Here is a 13594-nt window from a genome sequence, read left to right as displayed (position 1 = left end):
GCTGCACGGTGGCTCTGAGCACTGTGGGACTTAACTACTGTGGTCATCAGTCCCCTAGAACTTAGAACTACTTAAACCTAACTAACCTAAAGACATCACACACATCCATGCCCGAGACAGGATTCGGACCTGCGACTGTAGCGCTCGCGTGGTTCCAGACTGTAGTGCCTAGAACCGCTCGGCCACTCTGCCGGCTCGGCTGCACGGTGTTTGATTTACAAGCAAACTGCGAACCACTCAGATTGTGGGTTTCTCACATTAATGGCGACGATTGTGTTCCGTTGCAATTTCGTTTGCAAAGCATTCTTTCTATCGAGTAGTAAAATTTTTGACAAATCCAACAAAATTATATACCAGAACCCTTGCGTTACTTAAAATCGAACTTTCGTCGCACTGTCCTCTAAGTTCGGCTGTTGTGTCACGATGGTGGCATCTTCGTATTTTATTACATGTTCACAAGTGTACAGTACTCGGCAACTTCAGAATTAGGTAGCTATTTTAGTCAGATGTAACGACAGTCTTCTTCACATTTATGTTTACTGTTCTCGTGGTTTGTCCAACGACTATACTATCGTGGTATGTTGTGTACACTCGGGTTTTGCGGACTTCGTCATTTTAATACATAATAACGTATTCCTTTCTGCAAACTATCTGGAGATTTTCACATTCATCGAGCAAGCTTGAAAGATGTTTCAGCTGCATTTCACTTAATACTCATTTATTCTGTGGCCTTAATTCTGGACATTTATACTGATGATCCAAAACATTGTGACCACTGGTCACCACAAATCTGAGCGCCGTCTTGTGGAGTTGCGGGTACGTGATACGGTAACGGAAGTATATAAGCGGAGCAGAGACGAACGGGGATAATTCTAGCGAAGATATTAGCCGCGAATGGGGATTGCAGCTTCCGTTGCTTTTATTTGAACTCAAACATTAGTTACAAGTTCTGTACAGGTTAAGATTTCAGTGAACAACAAAAGTTTCTGGATGGCGGCGGTTACAAAAACGATGAAGATGATGAATACTGCAAGTCCTGCTGGTATAAGGTCCAACCCCGTCGTAACGCTAGCGAAATCCAGCCAATGGCAAACACCAAGCATTTTCCGAGGTTGCAGTGTAGGTCGTCAACAGTATGATAGCTTTCACGAGTAGTAATAAGCATGCAGAAATACATACTAGACGTTGTAGCTGTGGCCGGCAGCGGTGGTAGAGCGGTTCTAGGCGCTTCAGTCCGGAACTGCGCGACTGCTACGGTCGCAGGTTCGAATCCTGGCTCGGGTATCGATGTGTGTGATGTCCTTAGGTTAGTTAGGTTTAAGTAGTTCTTAGTTCTAGGGGACTGATGACCTCAGATGTTAAGTTCCATAGTGCTCAGAGCCATTTGAACCATTTGTTGAACCGATGTCGCTGTGGGGGCAGATTAATTCCATTCTGGATGATGTGATGAAGGATGGGTCGTCTTCGGTTCGTACTCTCCGCCTGCTGCGAGTATGTGGTGCCGCTGGTTGCGGAAATCAGCACATTGTCTCCCTGTCTGAGTTGCTGGCTACAGCAAACATAACCAACACTTGCAATTCCCTTAGCTTTGTACTCCACGTAGTACATATCGAACGAGACAGTCCATATGATGTCCATGGATAGCCTTAACTCTCAAACCAATAATTCCTCGGTAACTCTTATTCCATGCCACCAAAAGGCGCCTGAAGTCTAATGTTATTGCTACGCTCAACCACTAGAAGTTTGAAATTTAGACTCTGGCTCTGGATGTCTGAGGTGCAACCTTGGATAGATACGGTTTTTTCTCGTTAGGTAGTTTGTTAGTTACATGTGCCATGCACCATTTGAACGATTCTTTTATCCAATTATGTGGAACGAGTCAGTTTATAGGACATGAATGTTTTTCATTTTTCGCTGCCAGGTTTTAAATAGAAATTCTTCAATAGTATAGAAGGAGTTGTGCAGGAGAAATTATTTTAAGTTAGATATAAAACTTGCTTAACTACCTCTCAGACATTGTATAGTACTGGGCAGTTCATCAAAGATTTTTGTTGCTGCATACTGAAGTCCTTTCTGACAGCTTTAATAATGGGTAATGAAGGTCACTTCTCCTTTAATGTTGTAGATACTGACATCACTGTTTTTCTCAGGTTGTGATGAATTAATTAAGACGAATTTCATTAGCGAATATATGTATTCTGATGGCGCAGTTCAAACTTCTGGTTCCTTGAAAAATGTACCTGCAAGATGTCTGTGGTTAAACACCACAAATTATTCTCAGTGCTTGCTTCCGTGCAATCAATAATTTCCTTTTAGGTTGTGATTGCCCAGAAAATTATGCCTTAAAACATAACTGATTGAAGATATGGAAGATATTCGTTTATTTTCACGATTAGCAATTATACGAAGAGCAAAAAGTGAGGAATCTGTCCTGTACGGGGCCGACATTAGTAATAGTGGTCGACATTGGTAGTGATGATGATGATGATGATGATGACCATGATCATCATTGTTATGATGATATCATTAAGCAGGTCCGTTACTGTAAATTCAGCATTCTGCAGTCGACTCAATGTTTTTTTCATTCTTTCTGTAGCTGTATGTGATGCATTTATCTTCATGTCATCAGTTAGCTTCTATTCCCTCTTTCCCTTGTCCTATTCCCTGTATTCCCTGTCACTATTTCTTCTACTACATCATTTATGCACTTCTCATTCAGTGTCCTAGCCAATTTCTTTTCCTGCTCTTGACTGTGTCCAGTCTTCACCCTTTGTGATTCACATTGTGTAACATAACCTCTTTGCTTATTTTATTTGTCCACTAGCTGAGACACCCAGCATTGTCAGGGTGCTCATTTTGCCAATTTTCTATTACAAACAAAAGCAAGAAATGAACTGTTTTTGTGGTGTAATATCGAAAAAAATTTATTTCCGTGTATTTGTGGAAATATCTTTGAAATGATGATACGGGCGTTCAAATAAACATGCATAATGTACAAATGTACATGTAAGTGCAGTATACTTATTTAGAACAGTAGTATGGAAAATACAAATTCCTTGCATGTTTATTTAACTCAAAACTCGATTTCAAACAATATAGCTCTACAGACGGCTATAATTATCGCCTACAGCCGTTTGCACTTCGCAGTTGAAAGCTGTCGGTATTTTTTCACGCATCTCAGTGTTCAAGACGTCGTAACTCCTGATCTATATGTCATACAGTGATATAACTGTGTAGGTACATTCAGCGGCTTATGCGAATACTGTGTGAGAAATATGTTGCGAATTAAGTTTTTCGTGCATCTCAGCGTTTATTACGTCACATCTACCCAACTATGTGTGCTACCGTAACATAATTTTGTGAGTGTACTTAGCGGCATATGTGGATCCTTTCTGCGAAATTTATTGCAAATAAATTTAGTGGAAAGAAATAATAAATTTAAACGTCACACACTTTTTCACGCACTCATCGTTTATGACATCATGTCGCCTGAACTGTAGTAGGTGGGTGGTTCTTACCCCAAAGCGATTGTTACCTGACAGTGAGGGATATGCAGGGTAGTCCAATGATCGTGACCGAGCCAAATATCTCACTAAATAAGCGTCAAACGAAAAAACTACAAAGAACGAAACTTGTCTAGCTTGAAGGGGGAAACCAGATGGCGCTATGGTTGGCCCGCTAGATGGCGCTGCCATAGGTCAAACGGATATCAACTGCGTTTTTTAAAATAGGAACCCCAATTTTTATTACATATTCGAGTATTACGTAAATAAATATGAATGTTTTAGTTGGAGCACTTTTTTCGCTTTGTGATAGATGGCGCTGTGATAGCCACAAACGTATAAGTACGTGGTATCACGTAAAATTCGCCAGTGCGGACGGTATTTGCTTCGTCATACATTACCCGTGTTAAAATGGACCGTTTACCAATTGCGGAAAAGGTCGATATCGTGTTGATGTATGGCTATTGTGATCAAAATGCCCAACGGGCGTATGTTATGTACGCTGCTCCTCGGTATCCTGGACGACATCATCCAAGTGTCCGGACCGTTCGCCGGATATTTACGTTATTTAAGGAAACAGGAAGTGTTCAGCCACATGTGAGACGTCAACCACGACCTGCAACAAATGATAATGTTCAAGTAGGTGTTTTAGCTGCTGTCGTGGCTAATTCGCACGTCAGTAGCAGACAAATTGCGCGAGGATCAGGAATCTCAAAAACGTCGGTATTGAGAATGCTACATCAACATCGATTGCACCCGTACCATATTTCTATGCACCAGGAATTGCATGGCGACGACTTTGAACGTCGTGTACAGTTCTGCCACTGGGCGCAAGAGACATTACGGAACGATGATAGATTTTTTGCACGCGTTCTATTTAGCGACGAAGCGTCATTCAACAACAGCGGTAACGTAAACCGGCATAATATGCACTATTGGACAACGGAAAATCTACGATGGCTGCGACAAGTAGAACATCAGCGACCTTGGCGGTTTAATGTAGGGTTCGGCGTTATGGGAGAAAGGATAATTGGTCCCCATTTTGTCGATGGCAATGTAAATGGTACAATGTATGCTGATTTCCTACGTAATGTTCTACATTTGTTATTACAAGATGTTTCACTGCATGACAGAGTAGCGATGTACTTCCAACATGATGGATGTCCGGCACATAGCTCGCGTGCGGTTGAAGCGGTATTGAATAGCACATTTCATGACAGGTGGATTGGTCGTCGAAGCACGTCCACCGGATCGTTCGTCACCGGATTTCTTTCTGTGGGGAAAGTTGAAGAATATTTGCTATAGTGATCCACCGACAACGCCTGACAACATGCGTCAGCGCCTTGTCAATGCATGTGCGGACATTACGGAAAGCGAACTACTCGCTATTGAGAGGAATGTCGTTACACGTATTGCCAAATGCATTGAGGTTGACGGACATCATTTTGAGCATTAATGTGAGCATTAATGTGGGAATGCATTCTCAGACATGATAAGTTCACAACGGTATATGTATCACATTGGAACAACCGAAATAAAATGTTCAAACGTACCTACATTCTGTATTTTAATTTAAAAAACCTACCTGTTAGCAACTGTTCGTCTAAAATTGTGAACCATATGTTTGTGACTATTACAGCGGCATCTATCACAAAGCGAAAAAAGTGGTCCGACTAAAACATTCATATTTCTTTACGTACTAGACGAATATGTAATAAAAAATTGGGGTTCATATTTTATAAAACGCAGTTGATATCCGTTGGCCTATGGGAGCGCCATCTAACGGGTCAACCATAGCGCCATCTGGTTTCCCCCTTCAAGCTAGACAAATTTCGTTCTTTGTAGTTTTTTCGTTTGACGCTTATTGCGTGATATATTTGGGCGGGTCACGATCAATGGACCACGCTGTATGTACCAGATTCGGTTGAAATCGGTCCATTAGTGTAGATGTGCCCTCCCTCCCCCTCACACACACATGCATACATAAATACATTTTTATAGTACGTATAGATTTCGCACCTACTTAAATCTGCCAGCATATTGTAAATAGCAAGAAGGGAAAGTCACTGTAGTTGTAGGCCCATACAAATTGTGTCCAGGTGAACGTGCAAGCGAGCAAGAGGAGCTGAAGCGTGTCTGTGTTGCAGGTGCTGATGTGGCTGCTGGCCATCCTGTGCGGCATGATAGTAGGCAAGCTGCTCATCCACGGCTACCTGTGCGGCACTCTGCTCCGCCTCAAGATGTTCCGCGACGACCAGGTGAGGGCGCGCCTCCGTAACTCACACACGTGTCTCCGCTCTAGTTGCGCATCTGCATCCGTATCCTGCAGGCCACTTTAGAGTATGTTGTAGTTCGTGCTGTGGATACTACTGCCGGCCGCGGTGGTCTCGCCGTTCTAGGCGCGCAGTCTGGAACCGCGCGACTGCCACGGTCGCAGGTTCGAATCTCATCTCCGGCATGGATGTGTGTGATGTCCTTAGGTCAGCTAGGTTTTAGTAGTTATAAGTTCTAGGGGACTGATGACCTAAGATGTTAAGTCCCATAGTGCTCAGAGCCATTTGTGGATACTACTTGTCTTTTCTCCCCTTTCCTGTTCCATTCCCAAATGGTGAGCAGCCCGGATGACTGCCAGAAAGCTTTCCTATCAGCTCGAGTTTCACTCATTCTCACGTCGCGGTCACTTCGCCAGCTGTATATAGACGTAAGTAAGCTGTCGGCTAACCACTCGGAACATCTGCGCTCAGAATTCTATAAAGGAAGAGAAACCACAATGACGCAGATTGTGCGTCTTTGGCTGATTTTTTTCTGTATCTTTCCTTCATCTACTTTTGCAGAGACATTGTTGAAACAGGATAAGGGGGTGGACGCTGAACTTTTGGAAAGTTGAGAAATAACGACCGCCTCTTCTTTGTCAATATTTTCATCCCGGAGTGCACCTTACGTTCTCAATTAATTGTGTTGGATGTATTCCAATCTCAGTGTCCCTTTACAATTTGTACCCTATAAAAATTCCTCTAATGCCATGAGAGTTAATCCTTAATGTCTTAATAAATGTCCTATCATCCTGTCCCTTCCTCTAGAAAATGTTTTTCCTATGTTGCTTTCCTCGCTGATTCTGCGGGGAACCTCCTCATTCCTTACCTTATCAGTCCACTTAATTTTCAACAGTCTTCCTTAGCATTGCACCTCAAATGCTTCGACTGTCTTCTGTTTCGGTTTTCCCATAGTCCATGCTTCACTACTATTCATTGTTGTCCCCCAAACTCTATTCTCAGAAATTTCTTCCTCAAATTGAGACCTATCTTTGATACTAGCAGTCTTCTCTTTGTCAGGAATGCATTTTCTGCTAATAATAATCTGCTTGCTTTTTATGTCCTCCATGCCCCGTCTGTCATGCGTTGTCTTGTTGCCTAGCTGGTAGAGTTCCTTAACTTCGTCTGCTTTTTGAACCCTATTTCTGATGTTAAGCTCCTAGCTGTTCCCATTCCTTCTACTTCTCATTACTTTCGTCTTCCTTCGATCTACTCTCAATCCATACTCTGTACTCATTAAATTGTTCATTCTATTCAGCATATCATGTAATTCTTCTTCTCTTTCACTCAGGATTGTAATGTCATCCGCGAGTCTTATCATTGATATCCTTTCACCCTGAATTTTAATTCCATTCTTGAAATTTTCTTTTAGTCTCCGTCATTGCTTCTTAGATGTATAGGTGGAATAGTAGGCACGAAAGATTACATCCCTATTTTACATCCTTTTTAATCCGAGCCCTTCATTCTTAGTCTTCCACTCTCATTGTTCCCTCTTGGTTCTTGTACACACTGTATGCTACCAGTATTTACCTATAGTTTATCCCTATTTTTCTAAGAATTCCGAACATATTCATATTTATTTCGTTCCTAAGTGACTTGTATGTCCGTATTCCTGATTTTCTCTGTACGTTTTTGGACTTTCTTCTTTCGTCGATCAGCTGAAGTATTTCTTCTGTAATCAATTGCTTCGTCACCATTCCCTTCCTTGAACCCATGTTTTTCTTTACAACTTCTGTAACTTCTCTTTTACGAGATGTGCATTCTTCCTCAATTGAATCGCCTATTGAGCTATTCATTATCGCATTACCTATAGCCTTAACCCCCCCGGCTAGCCTAGTAGTCTAACGCGCTTCTTCCCGAGCGGGAAGGCGTGTCGGTGCCCGGCATGAAACCTGCCCGGCTTATTAGTGCCGAGGTCCGGTGTGCCGGCCAGCCTGTGGATGGTTTTAAGGCGGTTTTCCATCTACCTCGATAAATGCGGGCTGGTTCCCCTTGTTCCGCCTCAGGTACATTATGTCGGCGATTGCTGCGCAAACAATGTCTCCACTTACGCGTACACCATAATTACTCTACCTCGCAAACATTTGGGGTTACACTCGTTTGGTACGAGACTTTCCCGGGGGTCAACTGTGGGCCGAACCGCACAATAATCCTTGGTTCGATGTGGGGCGGCGGTGGGGTGGGTGGACTGCTGTAGCCTGTTGTTAGCTTGTGAACTACTGAGGGCTACGGCGGGACGAAGCCTCTCCGTCGTTTCTAGGTCCCCAGTTCAATACACACACACACACACACACACACACACACACACACACACACACACACACAATCTACAGCCTCAGAGAATTTCAAGCATACCTCTTTATTCCTTAGTACTACTACTGTCGTCTCTTCGCGCAATGATTCTTTCTCACTAGTCTCTTAAACTTCAGTCTACTCTTCATCATTACTAAATTGTGATCTGAATCTATATCTGCTCCTGGGAACGGTTTACAATCCAGTATCTGATTTTAGAATCTCTGCCTGACCATGAAGTAATCTGTCCGGAAGCCTCCCGTACCTCCTGCCCTTTTCCAAGTATCGTCCTCCACTTGTGATTCTTGAACAGAATATTTTCCGTACCGTTATCAGACTTCTGAAATGTCACGTCCCGGCTTGTAAACCGTTACCCTTTCGTTGCTTATTCAACCTTTTTTCTCGATGTCACCTCCCACTTGGCAGTCCCCTCCCGGAGATCAGAATGGGAGACTAGCCCGGAATCTTTTTCCCAATAGAAAGATCATTATGACGTTTCTTCTGTTACAGACCACATGTCCTATGGACACATTATGTGTCTTTAATGCAGTAGTTTCCTTTGCCTCCTGTATCCTTATGCCATTGATCATTGCTGGCTCTCCCGGATTTTGGGGGCTTTTTTCCATCACAAGGGCAAGAGAGTGCCCTTAACCTGTCCGCTCCTCCACCCTCTTTGAAAACGCCGTAGGCAGAACAAAGGTAACTTTACATGCCGGAAGTTTTAACCGCCGTTACTGATGACTTTTCCGAAACTCAAGCTGTAGCGGGGTTCGAACCAGGGATTGAGGACGATTTGATTACCAGTCAAAAACGCTAATCCTAGAGCACCTAGACCTTTATATTACGACTTCTACTATGTGACAGAGATGTGTTCTTCTAGTAGGGCGATACCATACCGTTGCACCGCACCACACTGTCCATTGGCCTCTCAATGTATTCACCAACTCCTTTGACCAGTATCATCACCAGGACTGTTCCCAACTGAGCCTGGGTTGACGTCTGATTTATCTCCACTTTCGGTAGTATTTCTTGACAATAGTTGGCAGTAACGTGGAATACTCCCTACCTCCCAATGCTCAATCCAACAGCTCCATAATCGTTTCCCTGTAAGATAGCCGAAGAGTACACCATCGGTTCAAAAAGTTCCGAGACTGATTTTATTACTGGTGTACAAGCGACGTCACCGCAGTAACTAAAGTACCAGCTTGAGTTAACAACTTTAAACAACAGACGTCCATTAGGAACAGTCAGTTGTGAGCCGGCAGTGTTAAGTAGTGGGCGTGCAACCGTGGTGTGTCAACATTGTAGTATCAAAAATCGCAATGGAGCAACATCTCTAAATCAAGTAGTCAAGACATTCACCAGAAGGTTTTGAAGAAGAGAAAAGTGTGTGCGAAGTCTGTTTCGTACACGTTGACTCCCGAACAAAAAAAAAAAAAAAATCGCGTGGACACCTACCGCGACTTGATTTTAACGCAAAACGCGGACATTTCTTTTCTGGAAACCTCGTGGTATGAATACGTATCTACCATAAAACGAGAAAATGCAGAAATTCATATGAGTTATCAACACTTTGATGATATAACTGTCATTCAAGCCAATGTTACTCGCGAGTTGAACAATATCACAAAGAAGAACTTTTATGACAGTTTGACACGATTTTATGAGCATTCTGCGCGCTGTACTCGAGTCAGGGGAGACGATGTAGAACACATGTATCATTAAAACCTCCATCTTAACGTTTCTACAGTTTTTGCTAATCCAGTCTCGAAACTTTTGGACTGACGGGATGCTGTGCCTTGAGGAGTCTACACAGAACTGGAAATGCTTGTGCTAGGTAAGAAATGTACACTGAAGTCACGGGATAGCAAAATGCTTACATACAAATGGCGGTAGTATCGGGTACGCAAGATGTGAAAAGGCAGTGCACCAGTGGGGCTGTCGTTTGTACTCTGGTAATACATGTGAAAAAATATCCGACGTGATTATGACCGCACGACGGGTATTAACAGACTTTGAACGAGGAGTGGTAGTTGGAGTTAGGCGCAAAGGACATTACATTTCGGAAATCGTGAGAGAATACAATATTCTGAGATCGGCAGCATCAGGGGAGTGCCGATAATACCAAATTTCAGGCATTACCTCTCAACACGGGTAACGCAGTGGCCGACGGCCTTCACTTAACGACTGAGAGCAGCGGTATTTGCCTACATTTCTCAGTGCAACAGACAAGCAGTACTGCATGAAATAACCGCAAAAATCTGCGTGAAACGTATGACGAACGTATCCATTAGGACAGTGCGGCTAAATTTGGCGTTAATGGGCACGAATGCCTTTACAAACAAAACGACATCGCCTGTAACATATCGATTTGTCCCCAGCCAAATGGAAAACCGTGTCCTGATCAGATGAGTCCCGATTTCAGTTGGTAAGAGTTGATGGTAGAACTCGAGTGTGGCGCAGAGCCCACGAAGCCGTGGGCCCAAGTTGTCATCAAGCCACTGTGCAGCTGGTGGTGGTTCCATAATGGTGTGGGCTGCGTGTACATGGAACGAACTGGGACCTCTGGTCCAACTAAACGAATCATTCACTAGAAATGTTATGTTCGGTTACTTGGAGATGATTTGAAGCCGTTCATGCACTTCATGTGCCCAAACAACAACGGATATTTTATGGATGACACTGCACCATGTCATCGGCCACAAGTGTTCGCGACTGGCTTGAAGAGCATTCTGGACAATTCGAGAGAATGATTTCGCTACCCTGATCACCTGACATAATCCCATCGAACATTTATGGGACGTAATCGAGTGCTCAGTTCATGCACAAAATCTTCCACCGCAACACCTTCGCAGTTATGGACAGCTATAGACACAGCATGCCTCCATATTTCTGCAGGGGATTTTCAACGACTTGATGTGTCCATGCCACGTCGAAATGCTGCACTATGCTGGGCAAAAGGTGGTCCGACACAATATTAGAACGTAACTCATCTCTTTTGTTACCTCAGTGTATAGCGCTGAGGTCATGATCACACACTGTCTACAACCAGCAAACACGTTTTGTGAATGAGACATCTTTCTTGGGAACGAATTCTTCCGAACATCCATTTCCAACCGCCGTTTACGATACAGAAAGAAATACTCTCTAGAAGTACTAAAAACTAATTAAGTAGACTGAGAAGTTCTACGAGCCCAGTGTGAACATTTCTAAGTCTGATAGTGAAAACTGTGTTTCTAGACAAAAAAGTCTACTTATTTTTCGATTTAATACTCTTTTTCCTTCATTATAGTTTTTTCTACATTATCCCCTACCAGCAGATCAGACTCTTGAAATAAGATTTTCGGAAGACTGCCAAACACCCAACTAAAGCAACTACTATCTCTTGATTGTACTGAAAACATTAGCCAGGAACAACTTTCCTCCGATGGTGTTATAGTTTGGTTACTTCGTTATATGTTCTATGGATTACTTCGACGATAACTGATTGAAATTGTGTGAAAGTCATAGGGACCCAATCTGGTGAACAGCAACCTAGTTTAATATTAAAATACAGGAAATGCTGAGGAAGCAAAGTCAGTTACACTCTCGTTGAAAAAAGATCGCGCAAATGAGGCCCGATGAAAGTTCGTTCAGATTCGTGAGCCTGTGAAAAGATCGATGCGCGATGCATATTACCACCGCCGTACCTTAGCAAAGGATTCTCGTCCTATGTAAAATCGCTAAGCAAGTCCAAGGCTTCGATCCAGTCACTCGTTGACCAATCTGGTGTGACAATAAAGATAGAAAAACGAAAACTGAAGTTTTAAATTTAGCGTTTAAGAAAGCGTTCACGCAGTAGAAGTTTGACTAACGCACAGACTCCCGTATGGAGGACGTAACAATAAGCATCCCTAGCGTAGAGAAACTATTGAAAGAGTTGGTAGCAAATAAGTTGCCAGGTCTAAATGGAATCCAAATTCTATTTTAGAAAGTATACTCTACGACATTGGTCCCTCACTTCACTTGCATTTATTGCTAATCTCTCGCCTAGCGCGAAGTCCCAAGCGACTGGAAAAAAGTAGTATATAAGAAGTGTTAAAGAACTGATCCGAAAAATTACAGACCAATATCCGTAACATTGGTTGCCAGCAGAATTCTTGAACATGTTCTCACTTCGAATACAATAAATTTCCTTGAGACGGAGAAGCTTACGTCCACAAATTGGAATGGTTTTAGAAAGAATCACTCGTCTGAATCTCAGTTTGCAGTTTTTTTTTAATTTGGAAACGAAATTCAAAATTTTATTTGTTGTTCTGTTGTCATTCATTCTGTAAATGTGATCGGGACCGATGGCCCTAGCAGTCTGGTCCCTTCAATCCCATAAACCAACCTAAATGTGATCGTAAATCTTTAATCTCCTCTTCGTTCTCCTGTATGTGATTGATACCACGTTTCTGTTCAGATCTTCATTTCTTTTTTCGTCCAGTTGTTATCTTTACTAAATCCTTACTAGCATTTTCGTTTCTTTCTTTTCCAGTTCCTCTCGCTCATCTCTTTTATTTAGCGTTACGCATTCAGAACCATAAAGTACTTCCGGTTTAATTGGTGCTGCGTAGTGTTTAAAGTTTGCCTGGAGTGATACTGATCTTTTAATATTTGTTTTGCGTGAGTTATTATGCTAATTCCAGGTTCTTCGATCTTTTTTTACTTATGGGGTTATGTCATCAATTTGATTGTATCCACTCTCCCAAATGCTTAAACTTATCAACTCTTTTGATGTTATACTTGTACATAGTTTTCTCTGTTGTGTTTATGTTCAACGTATTCCGTTTTCTCATTCTTAAGAAATTACTGCAATATCGTCAGCAAAAGCGAGGCATTTAACGTCAGATCTTCCTCTTCCTTGTCCTAGATGGATTCCTTCGTTGTTTTTCTGTTTTAGTTCTAGGTCAGTACGTACAACTTAAGATAAGATATAAAATTATGAAAACGATGCTCACCATATAGCGGAGATGCTGAGTCACAGATAGGCACAAAAAAATACTGTCACAAAATGAGCTTTCGGCCAACAAGGCCTTTGTCAAAAATAGACTACTGGCACACACACATACTCATGCAAACGCAAGTCACACTCACATGACCACAGTCTCTGTTAGCTGAAGCCAGACTTCAGTCTGCGTTTGCGTGAGAGTGTGTGTGTGTGTGTGTGTGTGTGTGTGTGTGTGTGTGTGTGTGTGTGTGTGTGTGTGTGTGTTCTCTGTTTTCGAAAGTTCATTTTGTGACAGCAAAAAAATGGCTCTGAGCACTATGGGACTTAACTGCTGAGGTCATCAGTCTCCTAGAATTTAGGAATACTTAAACCTAACTAACCTAAGGACATTACACACATCTATGCCCGAGACAGGATTCGAACCTGTGACCGTAGTGGTCGCGAGGTTCCAGACTATAGCGCCTAGAACCGCTCGGCCACTTCGGCCGGCTCATTTTGTGACAGTCTTATTGTCG

The 13594-nt window shown here is 42.6% G+C and overlaps 1 protein-coding gene across 4 annotated transcripts in view; it reads left to right on the top strand.

Annotated features, from left to right (window-relative positions):
* LOC126354628 (transmembrane protein 117-like) overlaps positions 1-13594 on the top strand; it is a 483273-nt gene that overhangs the window by 333066 nt on the left and 136613 nt on the right. For all 4 annotated transcript variants that reach the window (XM_050004396.1, XM_050004394.1, XM_050004395.1 and 1 more), the window contains one exon: positions 5651-5761. In XM_050004396.1, the coding sequence (XP_049860353.1) occupies positions 5651-5761 (111 nt within the window). The remainder of the gene's footprint in view (positions 1-5650; positions 5762-13594) is intronic.

The sequence above is a fragment of the Schistocerca gregaria genome, chromosome 3 (assembly GCF_023897955.1).
Source record: "Schistocerca gregaria isolate iqSchGreg1 chromosome 3, iqSchGreg1.2, whole genome shotgun sequence".
Taxonomy (NCBI): domain Eukaryota; kingdom Metazoa; phylum Arthropoda; class Insecta; order Orthoptera; family Acrididae; genus Schistocerca; species Schistocerca gregaria.
This window is presented reverse-complemented; position numbering and strand designations above follow the sequence as displayed.